The sequence below is a fragment of the Protomyctophum parallelum genome (assembly GCF_964188405.1).
Source record: "Protomyctophum parallelum genome assembly, chromosome: 13".
NCBI lineage: Eukaryota > Metazoa > Chordata > Actinopteri > Myctophiformes > Myctophidae > Protomyctophum > Protomyctophum parallelum.
Window position 1 is genome coordinate 12,467,057 of NC_139708.1, and position 24,947 is coordinate 12,492,003.

Here is a 24,947-nt window from a genome sequence, read left to right on the forward strand (position 1 = left end):
GAACATTAGTGAGGACCAATTATATGAAGATAAGTTGAAAAGTGGTGAAGTGGTCCTTTAACTGTAGTGTAAAATGTGTGATGTAGTGCTTTTTCCACCATGTGAATCAGGCATCACCCAGTAGGCTACAGTACAACAGTATACAGTGCTCAAGTAAATGCACCTTGAAACTTTAATGAATAGATAGATCTAAAAGAGATAAGAATGGCTATCAAATTAAAATATTACATAATTCAGTAGTGTAGTGCTGACCAGGCAAACAGGATTATGGGGGAGAAAAAAGGCAAAAAATGTCATGCCGCAACAGCAGGAAAAAAAAGGATAAAAATGAGCTGTATAAACCACAGAGAAATTAAACTCACTGTGAATAAATTAAGCCGCGCCACGTTTTAATTTCCTGTTGTAATTGTACCCCAAACACACAGACACGACCCCACATACATAAGAGGGCAAGAGGGGGAATTATATTACATCGTAGCAGCCTCCTTGCCAAAATTGAAAGGCGAGGCGTTTTATTATGATAATAAATAAAAACATAATTATTACACTGAGATGCTGTAACAGGGACGGTGGAGGGGGGATGGAAACTGGAAAGTACCTCACAAGTGTACACACGCACACGCATACGCACACACACACACACACACACACACACACACACACCATGACTGGAGAGGGCCTGTGAAAGTGTTAGATACAGTTCTTCGCCATATAGGTGCGCACATACAATAGCTGTCAACACGTCGTGATGTGACATGTTGACAGCTTAGATCGGCTATTTAATAAAGGGATAGGCAGAACTTGGCAGAAGCGGTGAAGCGGCAAGTTCAGTTGGTTAACTTATAGCGGGTGCCAACCAATAGGACAGAACAAGTGCTGTGCGTTGACCATTGGCAGCCATTTCTTTTTTTATTGTTCTTTCATGAACCATATTCACACGGCGGCCATGTTGGCATTTTGCACTGAAAAAGCAGCATTACATTAACGTAATGGCAAGATGGCCGCCGTGTGAATATGGTGAATTGAGGAAACTACCCACAAGTCAAACAAACAGCCTACAACCGGACAACCAGGCAATACAAATAGGAAGCCATTATCTTCAGCATGCATTAATGGCCCAGCAGATGCCGCTATTTCCCCTCCTGTTGGCTGCATAAGCATTTTATTTTCAAGTGAATTCGTTTTTTGACCAGACTTTATACGTTATTACGCTACTGTGCGAACACTTTAACATCACTTTAGGCAACTGAAGTTGAAAAGTTTCAGGTGAACAACAAAAAACTTTATTTCTTCGTGAAACAAAAGAAAAACACAGATATATTAAATATTGATGCAAATCGTGGAATCACCGGTAGACCAAATCAATGTAAACCAGACATACTGTAGACTGTAGAGCAAAAAATAAACATTTCAAAAAGAACAAAAATATAAAATAAATCAGTTTTTAGCATACACCGATTGTCAGTTAAATGAAAGGCTTGCATGCAGACATTTTTACAAAAGAAACAAAACTAATTAAACAAAACAAGGGCTGACAAGGTCAAGGGGAAACATACTCCAATAAAAAAGGCACATTTCGGAAAGTCCATAAGGGCAAATTTATGCTCCAAAAATAGCAGATCCACAGATGTCGCACATTGTGAGCTTGTAGATCTGCTATTTCCAGCACACGTCACCATTGCATGACTAAGATCAAATCAGTCTTATGAGTCATTGAAGCACACAAGACGAACACTCACTCACGCGCACACACTCATATTTTCATATTTCAGTCATAAGATGCATTATCCATTTCCACTTACATATAAATCAATCTTGCTTTCATATATTTGAACATTTAATTCAAGATGGAGAACCGGCTCGTCCATCACATTCTGGGGAGAATAATACAAAAAGAAAAACTATATCGCACAAGAAGACAGGGGCAATAAACGTGAAGGATAATGCCATTAAAATGTATTTCTTTTTTTTAAACTAGAGCTTGCATGCAAGTACTTTGAATCCCCATCGCCACACAGCCAGCTCCAGAGTGATTATTCAAAGATTGTGAAAAATTTACTCTTTGCAGAGACGAGGCTTGCAGTCCACTTGGTTGGAGGTGGTCTCTCTACTTGTCCATTGAGCACTGTTGCCAAGTCTGCTTGTTAAAACGACTTTTGGGCTTGTTTTCCAGTGAAGTTGATTGTGAATATTGGTAGTTGTGTTTGTTTCTAAAGTGTAGACTGTAGTAGCTTAATTTGAGCTTGCTTCAGTTTAACCACATTAACCCTATATAGCCTACACAGCCCTACAGTACATTGGATATGTGAAAATAGCAGACCTACGTACAACATTACAACACAAATCTTTTATGGGGGTCACTGGCACCGAATATTTTCAGATGAGGTGGTCAAAAACGTATATCAAGTTGATATGTCTACAAGCTTACTACAAAATGCATTGCTATATTATCTGAGCTTGTACATCGGCTACTTAAGCTCAAGCTCAAGTGAACCACCTTCTGTTGTTTTACATTTTATTCATTAACTTATTTTGAAGTAATTTATGGAAATGTTTGGTTTAGTTTGTCTTTTGAATTTAGGGGGAACAAGAAAATATATTGTCTCACATTTATTAAGTAAATATAGCTGATCTTAGAGTTTCAACTATTTTCACTTAACATATGCATCTTAGATCGCTACATTTGTTTAACTGTTTTCCATTGCATGTTCGACTACATTGTGTGCATTTTGACTTGCTACATCTGTAAATGCCATTTGAATCATACGACTAAGGCTAAGACTGTAGCCTAGGAATTCATGGCATCCCAAGCATCACTAAACAGGCAATTAATTAACATTTGACCATTATTCCTGTTTCTCCCAAAAAACAATGCTGCAAAAACATATCGAGACACGGTTTCAGAGGCAGATGTGTTCAAATTATGTGCAATGTTGAGTGGTTTGTGCAAAAAAAGACTGTAGGTTTCCTCTATTTACTTCCCATAACAAGGCTACAGCATTCATCACCGTGCCAGCCGAATAGCTAGCACCATCAAAACAAAACGCAACCGTGACAACAAAATACCGCAGATAAATCCACTTCGACCCTATGGTGGTCCCCAGATCTCATTTTAACAGGCCTAAAAAAAAAAACGGCTAAACTCCAATGTAAAGACCCGACATCGATGTGGGATGTGTGAGTCAATCCGGCCAACCCGGGTGATGGCGACTGACGAGATTGTTGGCGTCATTATTACATAGTATCAGTGCTGTGCTGTTTTGGCTGACTGCCCTTCACCCTGCGTCCTCCTGACTGCCCTTCACCCTGCATCCTCCTGACTGCCCTTCACCCTGCGTCCTCCTGACTGCCCTTCACCCTGCGTCCTACTGACTGCCCTTCACCCTGCGTCCTCCTGACTGCCCTTCACCCTGCGTCCTCCTGACTGCCCTTCACCCTGCGTCCTCCTGACTGCCCTTCACCCTGCATCGGCCTCAGAACTTCTCAGACAAAGCTCCATGTGTGTTCACCTCAGAGCCTCATTCACCTCGTGAACGAGGCTCGTTCACCTCACCTGGCGAGTTTTAATGGCTTCGATCAGACAGCGGGAGAATCCGAAAAATGATATCTATCTTTAGGACTGACTGTTATTTGCAAGCAATCGGAATTGTGTATTTTGACGTCATCAACCTGTCCAACAGTTAACAAACAAATATATAAATTATTCTGTAACTCGATCGGAAATAGCCGATCGACAAGATGACGACGAGTCGCGTCGGGTCCTGGCTTGGATCAATGGAACCAACATAGTATACTTTTCAGTTCCTAGGCATTTGGTATCACAAAGAAAACTATATGTATATAATTGAAGCCATCAAGTTATCCACACAGCCTAGCCATAGGTTGAGAACCTTATTAAAAGGAAGGGGAAAAAAAGCAACGGCAGCAGAGCGAGACAGACAGGGTGAGAGCTGAACGTTTGGTGTTAAATGGCTCGTTGAACATTAAAAAGGATGGCAGACATGCCCTGTGGCTGAACTACTGCGGTGTGTGTGTGTGTGTCCGCTGATAAACCGAGATGGAGTCTCTCCTCCTCCAGGCTAATCTGTCAGTGCAGATCTGTCAGGGGAGAGAAGTTCATTGTTCACCGGGATGGGGTGGGGTGGGGTGCAACAGGAGTCTGGAGGCAGCCACTGGTGAACTACTGGTATTATCATTGTTGTCGGGCAGAAACCTCTTATCGCCATGAACTTTTTGTGTTATTTTTGTGTGTGTGTATAAATGAACGCCCTACTTTATCATACTACAGTGTCACACAAAAGCTCTTGTTAATACTTTTCATAGGGTCAATATTTTATTACACCCACAAAAATTTTCAAATATTAATTTTTGTTGCTTTTGTGTGGCGCTGTTGGATGACAAAGTAGGGCATGGTTTACAAAACAAAGTGGGAATATGGAGATACAAGGCTTCTGCCCGACAGCGACTTTATAGAACCATGAAGAGTCTGATTATCCCCGATTCATCTGCACATTCCATCAATCTTTTCTTTCTCCCATCCAGAGTCTCGTCTATGCTACATTGTAGGACACAGAGGATGCCGTTGGAAAATGCCGTAAGACTGTACAGTGTAAGGTTGGGTCTATAATGCATTATATTGCAGTTACAAGGTTTTAAAACACTTGTTATAAATGTTTATAATCATGTAGAGTGGGAGAACTTCTAACAAGGTTCATGAAGTATTATAGTGCGGGTCATAATGCATTATAATCTGAAAGGAAGAGCACATTATGACTAGTCAGTTATAAACAAAAAACTAAACTCGTTCTTTTCTCGTATTGCTGCTTGCTCAACTTGTCAGTTAGCTTGAGAACATTTTGAGGAAACCTTTTGCAGGGACATTTTGTAGTTAAAGGACGATCGACTGTTTAGAAATTAAATGACGGCGTAGTGCAAAAAACCTTGCATAAAAAAGATAAGATAATAATGATTGTCCAGCGAAAACAAAACACTGCCAAAAGGACTCTCTCGTCCCAAAACAAGCCAGGATTCCGATGCCATTCACCCCCTGTTCTTGTTGTTGTCGTCAGATACGGTACCAGAGGTATTCACCACTGGAATAATAGTCACAAAGATTATTTGGTCCCTTTTTCAACAAATACGTTAAATTACTCTTAATTACATTTTAATTTACAGTCCCGTAAAAAAGGCACACTATCCCGACCTGTAACGTGTTCTGTCAGACCTGAGGTACAGGAATAAGGATAGAGAAAGATAACCCTCCCAAAAACAAAACACAGAAAAGGAAAACAAAAAAAAGCTAATCCATAAATCAGATCTTATATGAACACTAAAGGCTGACTCAGGTCAGCCTTTAGGTCAGATATTTTCGTCACAAAAAAAGAAAGAAAAGGAAGGTGCATTAAGTGATACTTGTTTTTGCAAAAAAATTATTAGCTCTATATTCTGATAGTACTCATTGCAATAGAGTGTTTGTTCAGCAACAGGGGTCTTCCCCGTCTCCGAAGCTCTTTAGTAAACAAAAAAATACATTTTACGGTTTGGGATACCAATCAGTTATCCAATTAGGACAGAGAACTGAGAAGTGTTAACCCAAAGAACTAGAACTCTTCACACACATTTGTTTAAGAGTTGGAGAGATGAGGAGACCCCGGTTACTGAACCAAACACTCAATAGCAATGATTATCATCAAAATATTGAGCTTTAACCCTATTAACAAAAAGCTAAAGGATTCACGTGGTTAAAAACAAATATCACTTACAAAATTAAGTCTAAACCTATTCATATGAACGGACACTAAAGCCTTGCGTATACTTGAGTATTTCTTTTGTCTTTGGAAAACAGCTGATCTACTGTACAAGCTCATAACGTGTCCCGGCTGAGCTTGCAGATCCGCGTTTTTCCGGTATGCAAAGAAAAGTTGTGAAACCTGAAGCCCTTCACTTCTTGGTGTCCGTGAGGATGATGTTGGCCGTGACGAACATGAGGCAGAAGCTGGCCCACAGCACCACAAAGCCCACCCAGAAGTTGTGGCGGAAGGGCGAGCGGTGTTTGTTGACGGCGTCGCGGCCCAACAAGGGCGCCAGGTGCCGGCGGCCGTAGTACACCAGCAGCGCCGGGACGACGTACTGGATGCCCGTGCCGGCGTAGGCGCCCGTGATGCCCACCAGCGACTCCAGGTTGTGCGTGCAGAAGGCCACGGTGATGGGCGGCGCCAGCGTGATGAGCGGGAAGACCACGTGGTCCACCACCCACGGGTAGGTGCCGCCGTCGCGGTGGAACAGCGTCTTCCAGTTGTTGGTCAGCGTCACGGCGATGATGGGGAAGTTGGTGCTGATGGTGAACACGGGGAACAGGCCCAGGAAGTAGCGCAGCACGGGCACGTCCAGCACGTCGCAGTCGTCCGTGAAGTTGAGCGTGTACATGTCGTGCAGCAGCGAGCCCTGCGGACAAGGGTCAGTTTTTAACCCGTTAAGAAGACCCGAGGACTTAAAGGGGAATACCACTAATTTTCAACATTTTACTATGTCATTAATATACATTAGATTTGTGTGGAAATAATAAAAAGGTTCCCCCATTCTGTGTTGCCTAGAACTGGAGGTCTGAAACGTGATCAGTAACATTACAAAGTACATCTTTGTGATGTCACTGAGATGTACTACATAATCAGGGCTGCACATAAGTGGTGCGCCAGTGCGCATGCGCCGTCAAAATTCATAATGCGCTGTCAATCAAGCGCCGGGAAGCGCTTCTGCGTACCAACAGCTGGGGCCGCACAGAATGATTATCATGGCCAGAATACTAGTAAATTCTGTGGCGAGAGCATTTCCCACTGACTGCCACTCAAAGTAGCTACTACTGGCCAATCACAGCACGTCTTGCACAAGTGCACTGGCCATTGTGGCTAATCACAGCGTGTCCTTAGTCAAACGAGGGAGGATCCACTCTATGGGGAGGATTCCATGCTGCTCACTGCTTGTTTTCCGGGTGCTGGAGAAAGTTGCTCGTGTGCGATGCAACTTGCTCGTGTGCGATGCCGTCTCTCACGGACTGGCACTGCTGCACAATATGAAGCTTATCAACATGACAACAGCGTGTCCCGACATACTGTCCCTTATTATCGTAAAGTCGGGTAGTGTACACTGTTTATTTTGCACCGAGGAGCCATGTGTGTCTGACTGTCTTGACTCTGTGTTGACTGTGTGTACATCGCCTCGGCTAAAAACAAGAGGGAAGCCTGACGTATGCTTCGCTGTATGTTAAACAAATAGGCAATAGCTGATCTGCAAGCTCACAACGTGTCGCCTCCGCAACACGTTGTGAGCTAGTAGATCGGCTATTTAAATTTAAAAAAGTATCTAAATATTGCTTTGATGCTCATATTATCCTTAGGAAGTATTAAGAAGTTTGTATTAGAATATGCATATAGGGCTGGAATACACATGGACCTATAGCTGCAATTTGCAACTCTAGATTTTTTTGTATAATGGGATGAATCTAGAGTTGCAATACTCTCCATTGACTCCCCAGTCCCCACTCCCCACAAGTTATTCATGCATCCCTCTTTTATCCATCCGGCGAGACGGGTCGCCACATTTTAGGAGCACCAAGTAACTCCTCCAGGTGCTCCTCTGAGTACAAGACCAAAAAAGTTGTGTGCAGCCCTGTACATAATGTTACTGATCATGTGAAAATCTGAGTAAAATCTAATCGTATAGCCAACACTAAAATCTGAAATGAAGATGCTTTTCCGGTTTTAATGTGTTAACAGTTTCCGTGCTTTGAATGGATTACTCCAGGTTAATGTCGCTGCCATATCGGACATACGCGAGTTTTGTTTTATGTGTTTAATCCGCCGTAATGTAAACAAAAAAAAGAAAATTCTTCTTCACCGCGGAGAAAGAGAGTAGGTGCATCTGTTGTGATAAAGAAACCGGAAATCGTCACATGCTGTGGGCTGCTAGGGCTTCTGGGAAATTGAGGCCAATGTAAACGAATGGGGTGCAACGCCTCATTGAGACCAGTCTTGTGTGCGTCTTCCGGGTGCACCAAGATGGTGGATGCTACACTCGGATCATAACAAACCAGGGGAGCTTTTTTTGCTGGATTTTCGCGGATTAAAAGCCCAAATAATTCAGCGTATGCTCTAAAGGTAATACAACAATCTCGGCAGTGAAGGGGGGTTGATTAAAAGTCTGGTAAATCGTTTTCCGCAGTCAAACTGTTAAATTGTTACGAATATTAATCCAAAGTTGTTAACAATTAATTAATTGCCAATTGATTGGAACATTTACTATTTCTCTGTTGTTGTGCAGAAACCAGCCTACTCCAACATTTAACATTTTCAGGAGTAACATTCCGAAAGGTAATTTCTTATAATGAAGATTTATTTGTTTCCCTGGCACAAAAAGGGGAAATATTAACTAAAAACTAAACTAAATAAACAAATATCGGTATCAGTATCGGCAAAATACTTATTTTAACCCTGTAACACCCAGCGTTGCAATAATACAACATATTTTAATTAATTAATTAATTTAATTAATTCAAAAAAAATATTTGCATATAAATACCCCCCACTGAGGCTGAAATTCACACAAATTAAAAATCTGTGGACTTGAACACATTTTAACCTATGACCGTTGACCTTTAACCCTGATAAAATTAATTAAAATAACTGTAATATATGTTTTTCTTTATGTTTTTGATCATTAGAATGTCTAGACCATGTTTTATTTATTATTGTGAAATATATCCCCCAAATGTAAATTATTAATTCATTATTATTTTAATAATTATTATAAATGTGCATAAAATTTGCAAAAAACTTTTTATTTAATTATTTTTTACATAATTTCCTCTGATAAGTAAAAAGTAGTAGTAAGGTTGAAATCCCTTTTTTGCAAGTAGAAATATATCCGGGTGTTACAGGGTTAAACATCAGTATGGGCCAAGCATTTCCATATCGGTGCATCCCTATGGAATAGGGTTGTTAGGGTTCAATCCCTACCTGGAAACAGAAGATGGCGGTGAAGCCGAGAAGCAGGTAGAAGACCAGGATGAGTGTGTAGTCCACCAGCACCAGGGTGCCCACGCGCTTCTTGTCCGAGATGGGCGTCACCAGGCTGGGCAGAGAGTGCTGGCACATGAAGGAGTACACGCACACCCCAAACAGGTTGGGCACTCCGGACAGGTTGGCCACGGGCGGGTGGCCCTGGCCCGTCCCTTTGCTGATGCGGATCAGAGCCAGGATGATCATCATGGTGAAGGCTGAAAACACACAGCAGAGAAAGGAGAGTTGTTCAACATGTGTCAAATTCAATTTGGGGCCTGAGAGGACAGGTGGGCCTGCTTCGGGAGTCCACAATTTTTTCACCTATTATGACATGCCCAGAATAGGGATACTAGGGCTCATGTGGTTAAACAGTGTGCAAAACTGCAAATTAACAATTAACCTGCCATGTAATTAATCTTGCACAGGGACAGGACACTTTGCCAAATGAGACCAGTGGTTACGGCCACACGTTTTGATAGGTCAAAATGAGCTCTCCAGCCGTGTTTAAACAACAATAAATCACATCTAACTGTGCTCAAAAAGATGACGGTGATGATCGGTGACACACCACTGGTGCTACCATTTAACATTCACAGACATACAGTATCTAAATCTGTCAATTACTAGTTTTTTTTAAGTTTTAAGGTACTTTTTTTTTTTTTTTTTTAGATATTTTTTTGCGGCTTACGCCTTTTATTGATTTTTGAAGGGACAGACAGTAGGCTGACAGGAAACGGGAGAGAGATGGGGGGATGACATGCAGTAAAGGCCGTGTCGGGTCCGGGAGTCGAACCCGCGGCACACTGCGACTGGATTACCAGTCCGGTGCCCAGACCGTTACGCTACGGCCTGGGCCCAGTTTTAAGGTACTTTTAAGATATCTTTAAGATTTAAGATATCTTTTAAGATATCCTAGTTATAACACGATGGAGCTAACAGAGGCAACGTGACAGGCCTGGCTTCATGATGAAATTAATATATTAAAACAATATGTCATCATTTTGTTACAACGCAATAGCACCTGAAAGGCTAATGTATAATAGAGGGTATGCGCATGCATAAAGTGAATGGCAAATTGAGTGGCAAAGGGAATTTAATGTCGTTTAACGCAATCAGATAGGACTTTTCTTGTCAAGGCCAGAAAGTCGTTTTTTTGCCACTTCCAGCTATGATGATGACGACCACCACTTCCTAGTAAAGCCTACCTGTCTCAGACATGTCAAATAAAATACTGTACAGAAATGGGGTAAAACAAAAAAGGGATGTATCCGCTTGGGGTACCTAGGCTACTCCTTTTATTGAGCTTTCTCAGTTTAATGACGTTTCATATCCTTTATTTTATAAAGAAATATATCTACCAAAGACTTTGTGTAAGAATTAACACAAACTCTTTCGTAGATGTTTGTTATTTGTTTGCTTAATTTAGCACAAAGAATATTGGTCAAAACATCAGTAATCGGCGGGGTCTAGGACTCTCCCGAAATCAGGATCGGCAGCAGACCACAGAAACCTGGCACCTGACTTCCCTGAGATACATGATGACCCATTTAGTTTGAAATGTTTGCCTCCTTTCTACAGGCCACAAGTTATTAGCCCTCCATGAGGACGATTTTGAAGCCCTTTAACCCATTAAAACCTCCCAAAGACCATTCTACAAATGTCTCCTAAATCCTAACTGTTTTCTGAGAAATGCATGTTGCTTAAACAGTGATTCTCAAACCTTTTCATGTGAAGGACCCCCAAAATTAAATGCATTTGGCCGTCGACCCTGCATCTCAAAGATAATTTGCCGAGCTCACAACACGTTGCGATGGGACACGTTATGAACTGGTAGATTTGCTGATTTCCCTACATTTGTGTGACGCTTGTATGATTAAGTAGGGGCATGCATTTACGGAAATATATATATGTATGTAGATTGTAGATACAAGGTTTCGGCCCACCAGAAGCAAATATTTTAGTTAAAAATGTTTGCTTTGAAAAAAAGATATGATATATAAGATAATACGATTTTCAAACATATTAACGATTTTTCTAAAATAGCAGCAAGCGGCATGAAGTGATGCACTATGACTATGGGCTCGTATATCTGCTGTTTCTGAATAGCCAAAGCATAAAATAAAATATGGTTAAAGTGCTTAAAATGATTGTGACACGGATGCTTTCCCGGTTTTAACAGGTTAATGTGATAGTGGTTTGGAGCTGGCTGACCCAGAAACCTGCCCGCCCCGCATGCAGCGGAAAGACACACCGCATGGGCAACGTTCTGCTCCATGCTCCATGGCATCGCTGTGGAGTGGAAACCTCACATGTTATATTACCATATATATATATTAGAGATGCACAATATTTAAATTATGCCCGATATCATCAATATCGGTGAAAACAATCCGGATTTATTTGGAGACAGCTTCGATACCGATATGGCAGATATATAAATATATATATATAGAATGAAACTATTTTCATTCTATATATATACAAGCTCACAACACGTTGCAATACGACATGTTGAATGGACTGGTAGATTTGCTAATTTCCGTACTTTTGTGCGACACTTGTATGATGAAGTAGGGGCATGCATTTAAGCCACATGGAGACATGGAGATACAAGGATTCGGCGCGACAGACAGCAGCGATGTGGGCATGCTCCATGTCAGCATCGCCTGCTCTACGGAGGAGTTATGTATCTCACCCCCTGCTCCTGGCAGCGTGTCTGCCTCCAATCGATTGCTGTGCATGTGTGTACGTGCGTTTCTGTGTACTATACTTGTGAGGGCCCCATAAGTATAGTACAATATTAGAAATAGACATTGGGAGGGCAATCTTCCTGGTTTTCAAAAGTCAAGGTGCTTGAATACATCACGTTGCGTCAAATCACTGCCTCTGAAAAGTGGTTAAAATGTATTATGAAAAGGAAATAGAAAAAATATATATAGAAAATGCGTCATCGTGTTAAAGTCCTGATGAAGATCTAAACTGATCGAAATGTTTGACAGCAAAAAGTAAATTAAACTGAGCATTACTTCCATTTTCCTTTTGCGATCGCAGTTTGTCCTGCTACATGCGGGCATCACGTGGACCTTTTTTGTGCGTTAAAGAAGTGTATATGTCGTCACAAGTATAGTATAGTAATACAAACGTGCGTGCGCATGCATGTGGATGTCGCCCAGTATCTGTGCTACTGAAGCGGATGCTGGGGCCAGTGTTGTTTTAGTGCTAGTCTTTTGAATAACATTCACTTTAGTTTTAGCCATAAAGTCACCTGAAATGTTTTTTATTTAGTATTAGTCTAGTTTTAGTTGACTATGATAAGATTTTAGTCGACTTAATCTACAGTTGATTTCGCCTACAGCCTTGTGGCTGGTGGTCGTTTTTTTGTGGCTTTCGCCTTTATTTTATATTTTCTATGGAGGGACAGACAGCAGGCCGACAGGAAATGGGGAGAGATGGGGGGGTGACATGCAGCAAAGGCCGCTGGGATCGGGAGTCGAACCCGCGGCACACCGCCAGACTGGACCACCAGCCAAGGCGCCTGGACCGCTGAGCCACGGCCCAGGCCCCTCCCTCCAGTTTTTTATTTGTTTCATTTAGTCAGTGAAAAAAGGTAATCAACAAAAAAAAATCATCGTAGTTTTAGTGGACATGCAGTCTTGCTATGGTCGTGGGGTATGAGATGGTGATGTGTGCACCATGTCACCTTGCTGCCTGCGGTGCCACTCAGCTCTGTGACACTACAGTTAGTCACAGCTGCATAGCCTCTGCTTTCATCATCCAGCTGGCCTCTCAACACGGACAGACATTTGGGAAAGGAGATGGAGAGAGAGAGATGGAGAGAAAGAGCGACTCCTGCATGCACGCACGTTCTCACAGTGCCGTGGTACATACAGTATGTGTTCTGTACATGTGACTGAAAGTCTCCATATGTGCCTGTGCCTGAAGATAATATATATCCTAGAGCACTGGACCCAATTGTTACGGCTTGCAAGTAAATATCCTCCCCCTTGTTAATGTTTCCTACAGTGTAAAAAAAAAATACAAATAAGTCTGTAGAATTTCAAAAGGCAACAAAAAAGGAAAAGAAGCTCACAACTCAAGTGTGTGAGCCTGTAAATACTAAGCTATTTCCAATACTAACAAGGGCTTAAGTGGTAATTTGTATGTATTTTTGTAAATTTGTGTCAAAAACTTTAGGTAAACGTCCGGTTATATAAAAATGTACTTGAGTAAAAGTAAAAAATACTCATTATGCAGAATGTCCCGTTTCACAAGGTATTATGTGGATAACTATTTATGTATTCAAATATTTTGAAAATAGCAGATCTATAAGCTCAACACGTTCACGCAGTACAAATAAGGTCAAGATTGCAGCTATTAAGGTGGCATGTCTCGGGCAGGTCTCTCTTGGACTTTATCAGAGTACATAATATGTATGTACTCACCAGATGCGAGGGGTGGGAGTGGGGATGTTGGATAATATAAAGTTTTAATCAGCGTCTATTAATCAGCTACTGGGTGCTTTTTGTGGTGGCACTTTAATGTATGTCACGGGGATGCAATAGATTTCATTCCGAAATCATTCCGGAACAGAATGTACTGGAAGGGAGGAGAGAGGCCGCGACAGAGGAAGGCATTCGGCTAGGAGAGAAGCCGCCATATAGCTGCTGTATAGGCCAGAGTGTCACAAAAGTAGCGACAATAGCCGATCTGTAAGCTCACAACGTGTCGCGACGTCACATGTTGTGAGGTTGTAGAACGGCCATTTTAGCTTTCTTTTTAGAGGGAATTTTGGAGAGTCGAAGTGAAAGTGGTCCAAAGTGTATCTTGGGGTTTATAAATGTAAAACCAATGAGAAATATAGCTGCAAGCAGCGATAAGGCGGGACCAAAAAGAAGACAATACGCAATAATAACAATATGCACAAATAAGAATCACAGGCTGAGTTGTCGCTATATCTGGATTTGAACCAGTGACCCTGTGGTCCAAAGGTGAGAGCTCTACCGACTGAGCTATGCAGACACAGTCAGTTGACTCATTCTAAACAGTAACATAATTTAGTATTTTTGGTAACAACTGTCCTGGTCTTTATCCATTACTACAGTGTGTTTTCACGTACAAACTTCTCTTTGTACGCTTTCAGTGCTATTTGGCATGACCCTCTACCATACTGTACTGTATGTATTAGGGACAAAATAAGAATTTTCACAAACGTAAAAACTTTTTTTTATGAGCTACGATTAAATGTACTACGATTATTTGTCCGTATAGGTCCAAAGTTTTTGTGTATTTTGGTCAAAGATCCTGGGAGGAGATACATTTTAACTGTTTTTCATATGATTCAAAATGGCAGGTGACCAAAAGGTCAGAGGTCGAAAGTCAGAACACGAAAGTTGTTCGGCATGAGGAGACACATATGTGTATCAAAGTGTCATTGCTAACGGTCAAACGGTTCATGAGATATTCACGTTCAAAGTTTGCATTTTCAATTGAGTGCTATAGCACCACCATTTGGCCAATCGTCATTGGCTTCGCATAGTCACCGTTTGGCATGGCCCTCTACCAGATTACTGCGTTTCGTGAAAACCGACTGCACCGTTCAGTCAGAACTGCAATTTTTGGTGGAAGGAGAAGAAGAAGCCAACTTCGTGACTTCTTGGTCCCTTAATTATTAACACGAGTTTAACAACCCCCCACCCAGTTTCCTGAAAAGTAAAGGTTTGAGACATACAAGGTTTCGGTTTCCATTCAACAGCGCCGGTGTACTGCGGTGGGTTTAATGGTCCAGTGCGAGCTTATGCATTCAATCATCATTAATCAGGGTGTCCGCGGGTATCACAGTATTCAATTTTATATATATATATATATATATATATATATATATAAATATATATATATATATATTTTTTTTAAGACCAAATATAAAGAAATGTAAGACTGGGTTTTGGACAAATCATGCGAGACGGTTTCAGTCAACTTGGTGGAAAATGTAGAGGGGGTTTCTAGGTCATCTCATTGTCTACTCAGGCTTATGTGAACATTCCAGACAGTTTTTAAGTTTTGATCCAGTATTTAGATAATTGATATTCATCTTAGCTGCTCTGTCCCCTTCTCCTATACAAAGCCATTGAAATTCAACCTCCATTTGAACCATGTTAGATTCATCAAAAACACCCCCTCCCCTTTTTTCTGGTGACTCATACTGCCCTCCATGTTTTTTAATTACATTTTTAATAATTCTTTAATATTTATTTTATTATTATCATCATTATTATGATTATTCTATCCCTGATGCTTTTCATTCCAAATAAAATCACACCTGTGTGAAGTGAGGGGTGCTCTTACATCACCATGATGTAACATGTCGCTTTGCTCATCCACATATGACGTAAATTCTCCATTCAGTGTCAGGACAAAAATACAGATTTGCTCGTCTACATATGTTTGTGTACATACGTTTGTGTAAGACAAAGATCTACACAAATAGTTGAATATTTGGGGCTAGCACTGTGGAAAAAAACAAGAACTGCATGTATTAGGAGGGCAGTGTCAGTCACTAGAACATAAGGACGGGTGTTTTCGGAGTCTGTCCTAAATTGAACACCCCCAGTTATGAATTGACCTCTGCGCCCCTTGTCTGTGACACATTATGAGGCTATACTTGCCTCATTTGACTGTGCAACGTGCTTCAATAGACGTGACTTCTATGGAATCCAAATTACGGTACTCAGTCTTGGTGACTGAGAACTTGTCATGGTTGTAATAACGACTCAACGTCAGATTGTAGATTATCGGTTTGTCACACAATCAGGAGGATCAGATGAACCTATGTGGACAATGCCTCTTAAAGATGTACGTAGTGTCTTAGTGCAAATACACACAAATTGTTAAATAGTTTTTGTTTTTCACAGCTCGACAGTGACTGAAAGTTTGCACCCGATGCCGCAAAAAAGGGACATCATTATGTCAAAATCTTAATTTCAACAGATTAAACCAATATATAATAAAACGTCAACCTGATGAAGGTAATTTCTCTTTCATGTCTAGGCTGGAATTACAGACCATTACATCACACTCATCCGAGAGAGAGAGAGAGAGAGAGAGAGAGAGAGAGAGAGATCCAACACCAGTAGCCAGTGAGGACAGCTCACATAATGCCATAGGTCACCAAATACAGTGTAACACCACATTGTTCAGACCATGAAACTACTGCTAATGTCGAAGTGCATTTCATTGCAATGTCAACAGATTAGTTCCCTTTTCCTCAAAGATGGATAGCTGGGGTCACACTTTGGATTTTGGTGACTAGTTTTTTAATTTTGGCGTGGTGTTAGGTATGGGTATAATGATTTCAAAAATCTGTGCAAACGTATTGGGAGCGCCCACTAGTGGTCTGTTTACACAGACTCAAATATTAGACACTTATAGGTATGGTTGAAAAGATTTTACAATTGATTATGTTACTATTGGATGTGCTAATTGCTAAATAACATACTAAAATCTTAGGAAAAACGAACAACCAGAAAGGCAACGTTTTCAAGATGGCGTCCACGGTGGCTAAAATGCCTATAAACTGGGATTTAATATGTAAAACATCATAACAATTATGCACTTGGTAACTACTTTTTGAATGTTGGCAAATAATTGATAGAAGAGATTGTTCAATGGATTATGTTGTAGTGGGTGTGCTAAATAACATACTAAATTCTTACAAAAACCAAACATCTAGAAAGGCATCGTTTTCAAGATGGCGTCCACGATGGAGCTGCCGGGAGCTTAAAATGCCTATGGTTTCATTGCAAACCGACCACTAGGGGGCGAGCACAATTAGTTTGCAATGGTTTTTGAAAACCTTATGACCATGCCAAAATTCAAAAAGCAGTTACCAAGTGCATAATTGTTGCCTATAAACTATATAAACTGTGATTAATGTAAAAAGAAATGTAACAATTATGCACTTGGTAACTGCTCTTTGAATTATGGCATGCTGTTAGGTATGTTCATAAGGTTTTCAAAAACAATCGCAAACACATTTTTCTCTTCCCTAGTGGTCGGTTTGAAACTTTGGAATGAAACAGGCATTTTAAGCTCCCGGCTTTTTGAAAACCTTATACCCATACCTAACACCATGCCAAAATACAAAAACTAGTCACCAAAAGCCAAATTGTGGTGGTTTCTTACGAGTTCGCTCCCAGGTAGGTGGCATTCACTTTTCCTGTTCCTGGTCAGTTTCTGTTAGCTTAGGGGTCTTCAACGTTTTTCAGGTCAAGGCTGAGAGAGATAGATGAAGCAGGAACCTCAACTACATGATATTGTATAATACAATTCAGTAATTACAACTCATGAATGGAAGGAATATATTTGAATATAAAATTAGCAATATATTTATTATGGTTTGGCGATGAATTGGATCTGCTTTTTAGGTACTTTGATCATGCACATCAGTCCCAACCATAGGGACTCCGAATCTCCCGTTTGTTTTACAGAACCAACTTTTTCATAGAGGTCACATACTTGTGCACTATCATCATCATTGTTGTGTAAATTGTTTACACAACAACAACAATATACAGATTATCTTTTCTATACATGTTAATGTGTATTTTCAGTCCTTTAACCAACCCATACTACTTAGTCTTGACCTTTGGCTCGGTACTTGATCTTCTATCTTTTCCCTCTACAGCAAAGCTCTTCGCCAAAAATAGCCCAATTGTTGAAATAAGACCTTGTATACAGTACATCCAACTTACAGACAATGTAATGCCTTTTTTAAGGCCTAACACATTTTATGGCCAACGCCCCCTCAACCTTTCGAAGTCTTGGGAGACAGGCGAGTCATAATAAAATGGAGCTCTGGTGTGATCTGTGGCTTGTGGGTGATGGGGAACGTATGGCAGTGGAACGGCCACTTCGATGGAGAGAGCAGGGAGGCATGCCTTCAAGGACAACACAACACTGTTGTTATGAGACCTGGGGGAAAATCCTGACACACCAACAGATTGATAGGATAGGGCAGTGGTTTTCAACCCTTTTCATATCAAGCTTTTGGGGGGGGGGGGGGGGGGGGGCGCGGCAGTTCTGGCAATATGGTAGAGGGCTACGCCAAACGGTGAGGACGTGAAGCCTATGACCATTGGCCAAAGGATGGCGCTATAGCAATCAATTGAAAATGCAAACTTTGAACAGGCATAGCTCATGAACCGTTGGACCATCGGTAATGACCTTTAGATCACCAGCCATTTTTTATTATATGAAAAACAGTTCAAATCGATCTCCTCCGGGGATCTATGATCAAAATGCTATATGTGAACTTTGGAACAATATCTAAAAACTGGTGTCTCGTTTTGTTAATACGTTTAAAAAATAAGCTTGTATAAGCCAATTAAAATTGCAATTTTATGAAAATGTAATACATACATGCAGCGGCACGTTTATGAAACGTAGAGGGTCATGCCAAATAGCAGTGAAACCAGTCTTACTCCAATTGGCCAAACGGGGACACTATAGCAATTTTTTGAAAATGAAAACTTTGAACAGGCACAACTCATGCATCGTTTGGCCAAAAGCCATGGCACGTGTTTCATGTGCCTTGACTCATGGGGAATACATCTGTCACTTTGACCAGTAAGCTCCGCCCTCAGTTTTCCCATCATTTTGAGGACTTAATAAAAACGTTTAAAATTGATTTTCTGCCAGGATTTTTGAGAAATTTGCGTGAAATGTTCTACACACAACCGGAGAGACAGGTGGCAGCCGGGAATTAGACGGCACCCGGGAGCAGTATGGGTTGGCACCCCAGCCTGTGTCTTCCGTTAGGAAGAAGCCCAACAAACCCACGGTGAGGCCTTTAGGAGGGCCATTCAAGCCTCAAGCGGAGCCTGCGGCACCACCAAGGGCAAGGTGGAGCCTACGGAACCGTTGCGGCTCGAGAATCCACCATTCCTGAATAAAGTGCCTGGTGCTGGGAGTCTGGTGCAACCATAGACTGTAAAAAAATATGGACAAAGCGTTCTCCGGGTCTAACATGAACGTAAAATGAAGCCTGAAATCGCTTCATTGTAAATCGCCATCTTTCTAGATCCGTTTGGTACCAGCTGGCCATTGGCTGGCTCCGTTTTGGACCAGCTGGCCATTGGCTGCCCAGACAACGAGGCGGGACTTCCCCCCTTCTTCTCCGTTGGTTTTTATTTTGACTCGAGTGGGAGGGGAATCCCGATCATAGACTGTAACGGTAGCCACGCCCCTCAGAACATACGCGATGTTTTTTTTTCTTTATGGTCATTTTTTTAATTAATGGGACCATAATTTTCCAAAAAGAATATTATGACATTAGAAATGAGACTTTAAACTAGTGACTGGAAGAAGAAAGTATTCATGACCATGTTTATTAAGGTAATACAGTCTAGGTGAAGTTGGGCCAAAATACATGGGCCTCTATGGAGCTATGGGGCTTTTTGGGTCCAGCCCAGCGCCACAACAGGCCATTATATGAACTACCGATTTCAAATGAGGCTTCACGAAATATCTGGCTGACTGCCCCCCTGGGTGCAACGCACAGGGCCTGACCTGGTGAGAGCAGGAGTGGACCTGGTGAGACGTAGGAGGGGCCCGGACAGGAGTCAACCCACAGAGCCTAGTCCTTCCATGCGCCAGAATGGAACCTCCCAGTCCCGGCAGAGTAGTTCAGGAGGAACGGATTGTGTGGCCCTGGTTTTTCCCTAATGGGACTTATCGAGGGTAGCTACTGGGACGTAAGTCGGGACTTGATCACCACGGCTGGGTCACCTGAGTGAGGGGTATGATGTTGGGAGACCCCAACCCCTGATGACCTTGGGATACATCACTGAGGATACGTCCCAGGTGCATCCATTTAAGTATGTATTTTGTTATATTATATGGAACATTATCTGAAATCCCAGTTGAAGAGAAGTTCGTACGTGAACTTTTTTACTGAGAATATAGCTGCAAGCAGTGATAACAGGCTCTTTGAACAGGCCTAACTCATGCTCGTCTTTCTGTCTGTCTGTCTATATGTACAGTATGTTTGGGTTATGGACATCTGCAATACCGCTGGGTGACCTAAAGTGGCACAGTTGAGCTGCCTAAAAGGGCTTAATGCTTGGTCCCGCCTTTTCACTGCTTGTAGCTATATTTATATATAATTTTACATTCTGTTTGAATGGACTACAATTTACTGTCTATACAGGTAGAGCTGTCACGATCATGACATTTTTAGTACTGTAATTGCGATTCAAAAATTAATTGTGATTTTGGCAATGAACATACAAGTATAAATAAAATACAAATTGCATTTCTGTTAAATTGGCCTTTAGGCTTCGTAAATCAAAGTGGCATAGGGCAGATATGAGAAACAACTGAACTATACAAATAATCAACAGTACATATTTCATCATTTTAAACTTTCAAAATAGTGTACAACTGGTAAAAAATATATTATCTACAAGCTCCAACACGTAACTATCCATTGTAAATATGTGAAAATGTACGAACAAGGTTTCAACACGGAAAAAGCAAAAAATTATTGTGATTCACACAAATAAAGGCGATTATGTAATGATCGTGACAGGCCTATAATAGAGGTTGGCCTACTGTGTTCCCCCGTCCCCCCAGATATACATACAAATAATCACAATCTGTTGGTGTCAGATATAAAGACAGGCAACGTAAACAGACTATGGAGCCGGTGCTAAAGACATCCATTGTCACCAGCAGATGTGTACATTGGACGTGTGAACGAGCCGTCAGGTCGGCCATCTGTCCGCCAACAGGTGCTACGTATGGCTGTCCTTGCTGTCCTTCCAAGACTTCTGACCTCTCACCCACTTTCGCGAGAACAGGAGGCGCAGGACGGAACACGGGCGGGGAGCTTTTAATTAAGACCGCCTCAGGGTGGCTGGTCATTCACTACTGCAGCATTCCTGGATGCTGTTTTTAAAGCCATGTTTTTTCAGCCTTACAGTCGGATGTTGAAAATATGTGGCCATTTCGACGGCTTGTGAAAGAAAGGGCCATATGGCATTATTATTATTACGTTACATTACGGGGCTGGGGGGGGGGGGGGGGGGGGTAGGTGGGGAAGGACAGAGAGGTTGCTCTGATGATTGGACACGTGCCGTGTACTCACTAAGGACAATATGGCAGCTGAACAACCATTTGAAATGATGCTTTTTGCAAGTTTGGGAAACAGTACAGCAGTAGAGTTATGAAAGCTATGCTAAAAATGTGTCAGTACTCAATTCATCAAGCAGAAGCTGAAAACTGCATTTTCCCTAGGGATAATCCAACACCTGACCAACCAGCAACCAAAGTGCCACGCCACCGTGCAATTTAACTTGATTAATTGAGTCAGTCATGTTCTAATCTTAAAGGACAACTTTTGTTTAATACATAATCACTTTGTGGCTATTAACATTTGACCCCCAGGAAATTACATCTGGTCACAAAAGATCACAGGATGATGAAAGATGACAATGTGAAAAAGAAAATAAAACAAAGTTGTCCTTTAATGTTGTGGTCATCTACACATCCTAAAGTTCAGCTGTTAGGTACACCAATGATTCGCCATGCAATTCCTTGCGAGCGGTTGCAAGTAGTTGCATGCAACCACTATACCCAATGGCAGTTCAAAGGAGTTGCATTGGTGTGACATGTCTCTCAAATTGATCCAGAATGCCACATCTTGCTTGGTCTTCAACCAGCCTAAATTCTCACATCTCCCCCTTCTCCGCTCCCCCCATTGGCAAATGGGGGGAGTACAAAGCTGGCCTTCAAAGCAACCAAAGGTATGGCAATCCCATATCTTGCAAGTCCCTACAGACCCTCCCGCATGCTCAGATCAGCCAATGCAGGGAAGCTGGAAGTACATTAACTAAAAACTAGAGCTGGGACTCGATTAAAAATATTAATCTAATTAATCAGAGGCTTTGTAGTTAATTCATCTCGATTAATCGCATTTTAATTGCATATCATTATTTGACCCAAGAACTGTGAGATAGCCATTTTTTAATGGATTTTGGTATACTAGTGAATCAATGAATAGTGAATACATAAGTTTAAGCAATACAACATTGTTTTTGTAGTAATAGGGGTAATAATAATATCTCAAAATTAATAATTTATATAGAGCTTTTCTGAGTACCCAAAATGCTTTACAAGGGGGACATGATAAATCAAAAACAACTTTATTAAAGGAAAAACACTAAGTAAATAAATTAAATAGCTGGGAAAGCAATATTGAAGGTTTGGATGGTGGGGGCATGTCTCTGAGAGTTTTGGGGAATGCATTCCACAGGGTTGGGGGGGGGGGGGGCAAAGTTCCCTCTAATTTTTTTTCGGTCTGAGCAAACACTCAAACCTCCTGAGCAGACATCAGAAACTACTGAGCAAACATACGTCACCTTGACACCAACTATCCAAACGTTAGATAATGCGAAGTGAGCGCCCCTCACTTCACACAGGTGTGATTTCCCCCCTTTTTTCCAAATGGATTTTGGTATAGGCCTATACGAGTGAATCAATGAATAGTTACATAAGGTTATGCAAGTTACAACATTTGTATTTTATATCAAGGCTAGCAATTTTAGGAATATTCAGTTAGTCTATATCAGTGGTTCTCAACCTTTTCAGGCTGTGACCCCCCAAAGTAATCGAACTGGGGACCCCCCACCCAGACAAGCAACAGAATAGTTCCACAGATAAATGTGAAAATAGACGATCTACAAGCTCGTTGTGAACTTGTAGATCGTCTATTTTCAATATTTCTTTATTATTTAATAATCTGGCCAATGTTTCACCAGTTTTTATAGCATAGTTTGCTGATTACTTTTGATGCAGTAATGGTATTTTTCTTTTAGAGCCTTTGAGGTATTATAAAAGTAAAAGTCCTTAAGTTGTCACTTCACTGTCATCTGGGGTCCCCCACCTCCAAATCATGTGGGGACCCACAGGTTGAGAACGACAGGTATATGAATACTCAATTGCGCTTTACATGGGGGGCATGAGAAAACGTAAAAACTTTATTGGGACACACACACACACACACACACACACACACACACACACACACACACACACACACACACACACACACACACACACACACACACACACACACACACACACACACACACACACACACACACTATGACGAGTTTGTTGGTGTGTCTTTGAAGTCTCAGATTGTCAGCAGCCCCTTATGGCCCCTACTAGCTCTACATAGCAGAGGGATTGATTGATTGAAGAAAGATGTATTAACAGATTGGAGAACTACAGAGAGAGAAAGGTTCCATATGGGGCTAGACCCTAGAGATTAGCGTTAGCTTCCACATGTTTCATTCACAAGTACACCGGACTGGAGGCTTGTGTACGGGCTCGTTCGGAAATGGCGCACTGAGCCCACTGTGCAATGCAAACTAATAGGCGAGTGCGCTCCGGTGTGGTTAGTCCCCCTCTCGTTGTTGTTGCACACAGCCGTGCTTTTTATCACACTTCCATCCGTTCGACTTTTAAATCTAAACGCACCAACGCACGGGTCCAAGCAATGCGATCTTATATGGTTCTTGGGTACCGTTTCATTAGCACTGAGCATTGACTGCACTGCTGCCTGGCTGCCTGCTGTCGCCGCACAGTCAAACACAGGAGGAGAGGAGAGGAGGCCATAGAGTAATAAAAGGAGGGGCAAAGACCTGTCTGTCGCCTCACCTGTGTAATCTAAATAAAAAATAAAGTGTGGGCAAATATCGACTCGGGATAGGTATTATTACTGTAGTGTAGATGATACTCGGGGACACTTTTTGTTTTTAAAGAAAACCAGCGTCTGTGCGCGACGGATTTCAGTTGTGCGCGAGAGCATTTGGCCATGTGTGCGCGCTCGCACGGGCGCACGTTAGGGGGAACATTGGGGGGGGGCTTCAATTGGTGCAGCAAATATGTGACATGACCATAAGAAAACACCTCTGTGTTTCTTCCGTGGACATACAGTAACAGCCATAGCAGATACATTTTATTTGGCCATAACCGTTTAGTTAGAAACCATGTCATCTGGTCGGGTACTTGAACTGCTACTGGGAGTTGGAATAACGTTAGCTCTGATCCATAGTGTTAGAAGGAAAAGTAGGCTTTCACATCTTTTTTATGTTAAAAACGAGGGGCTGCACAGCCTGCACTTCCGCGGGTGTGAGGGGAAAGGATCAAATTAAGTACCATAGAACTCCTCCTAACTACGATAACTACACTATCGACCAGAGCTACTGTTGTTGACGTTAGCTTCCAGGCTTGGTCGCAGAAGGAGAACGGATAAACGCCATGTGCTTGTGTATACCCCCTTTCTATCAGGTTAGAAGGATAAACAGCCATGTGCTTGTGTACCCCCTTTCCATTAGGGTAGAAGGATATTCCACTGTTAGGTTTTTACTACTGTAGCTTACGTATGATTCTTGATGACATTTTTTTTTGTTTTGTTCTTACTTACTGTAAATCACTCTGGATTAAGAGCGTCAGCTAAATTCCTAAAAATGTTTTGTTGCAAGGAGTTGCGACTAGTGCATTGGTGTGTTTTCGGCCTTACACGGGATTAGGAAGGAGTCCTAATGCGCCCAACACATGCCAGAACAAATGATTTCTCAATAAACATTGACGTTGTAAAATAAAATTCACGTCTGTTTTATCGCCATTAACCCCCATTTAATCCCCAATCAAGCATACCGCAAGACCGAGCAGCTATAGTCAGATGGCACATTGGCAGGTCATCCGTGGCCGGAGTGACAAGCTGGTGCCAGTTTTGGAACTCGCTGTCACCATGACAATGTTTGAGAACTGAAAACATTTATGAAAAAGATGACACATAGCAATTTACAATTTAGGCATTTAGCAGAC

At 41.7% G+C, this 24,947-nt stretch overlaps 1 protein-coding gene across 3 annotated transcripts in view; it reads right to left on the reverse strand.

Moving 5' to 3' along the window:
- Positions 1-1,260: 1,260 nt before the first annotated feature.
- tmem104 (transmembrane protein 104) overlaps positions 1,261-24,947 on the reverse strand; it is a 124,261-nt gene continuing 100,574 nt past the window's right edge. Inside the window, exons 10-12 of one of the 3 annotated variants that reach the window (XR_014570162.1) lie at positions 9,012-9,271; positions 3,549-6,444; positions 1,261-3,509 (exon numbers count right to left, since the gene is read on the reverse strand). Coding sequence is in view for 1 of the 3 variants with exons in the window: in XM_083780237.1 (XP_083636363.1) it covers positions 5,941-6,444; positions 9,012-9,271 (764 nt within the window). In the remaining 2 variants the exon portion in view is untranslated. Of the gene's footprint in view, positions 6,445-9,011; positions 9,272-24,947 lie in introns of all 3 variants that reach the window. The other 2 variants (XR_014570163.1, XM_083780237.1) reach the window with 2 other exon arrangements.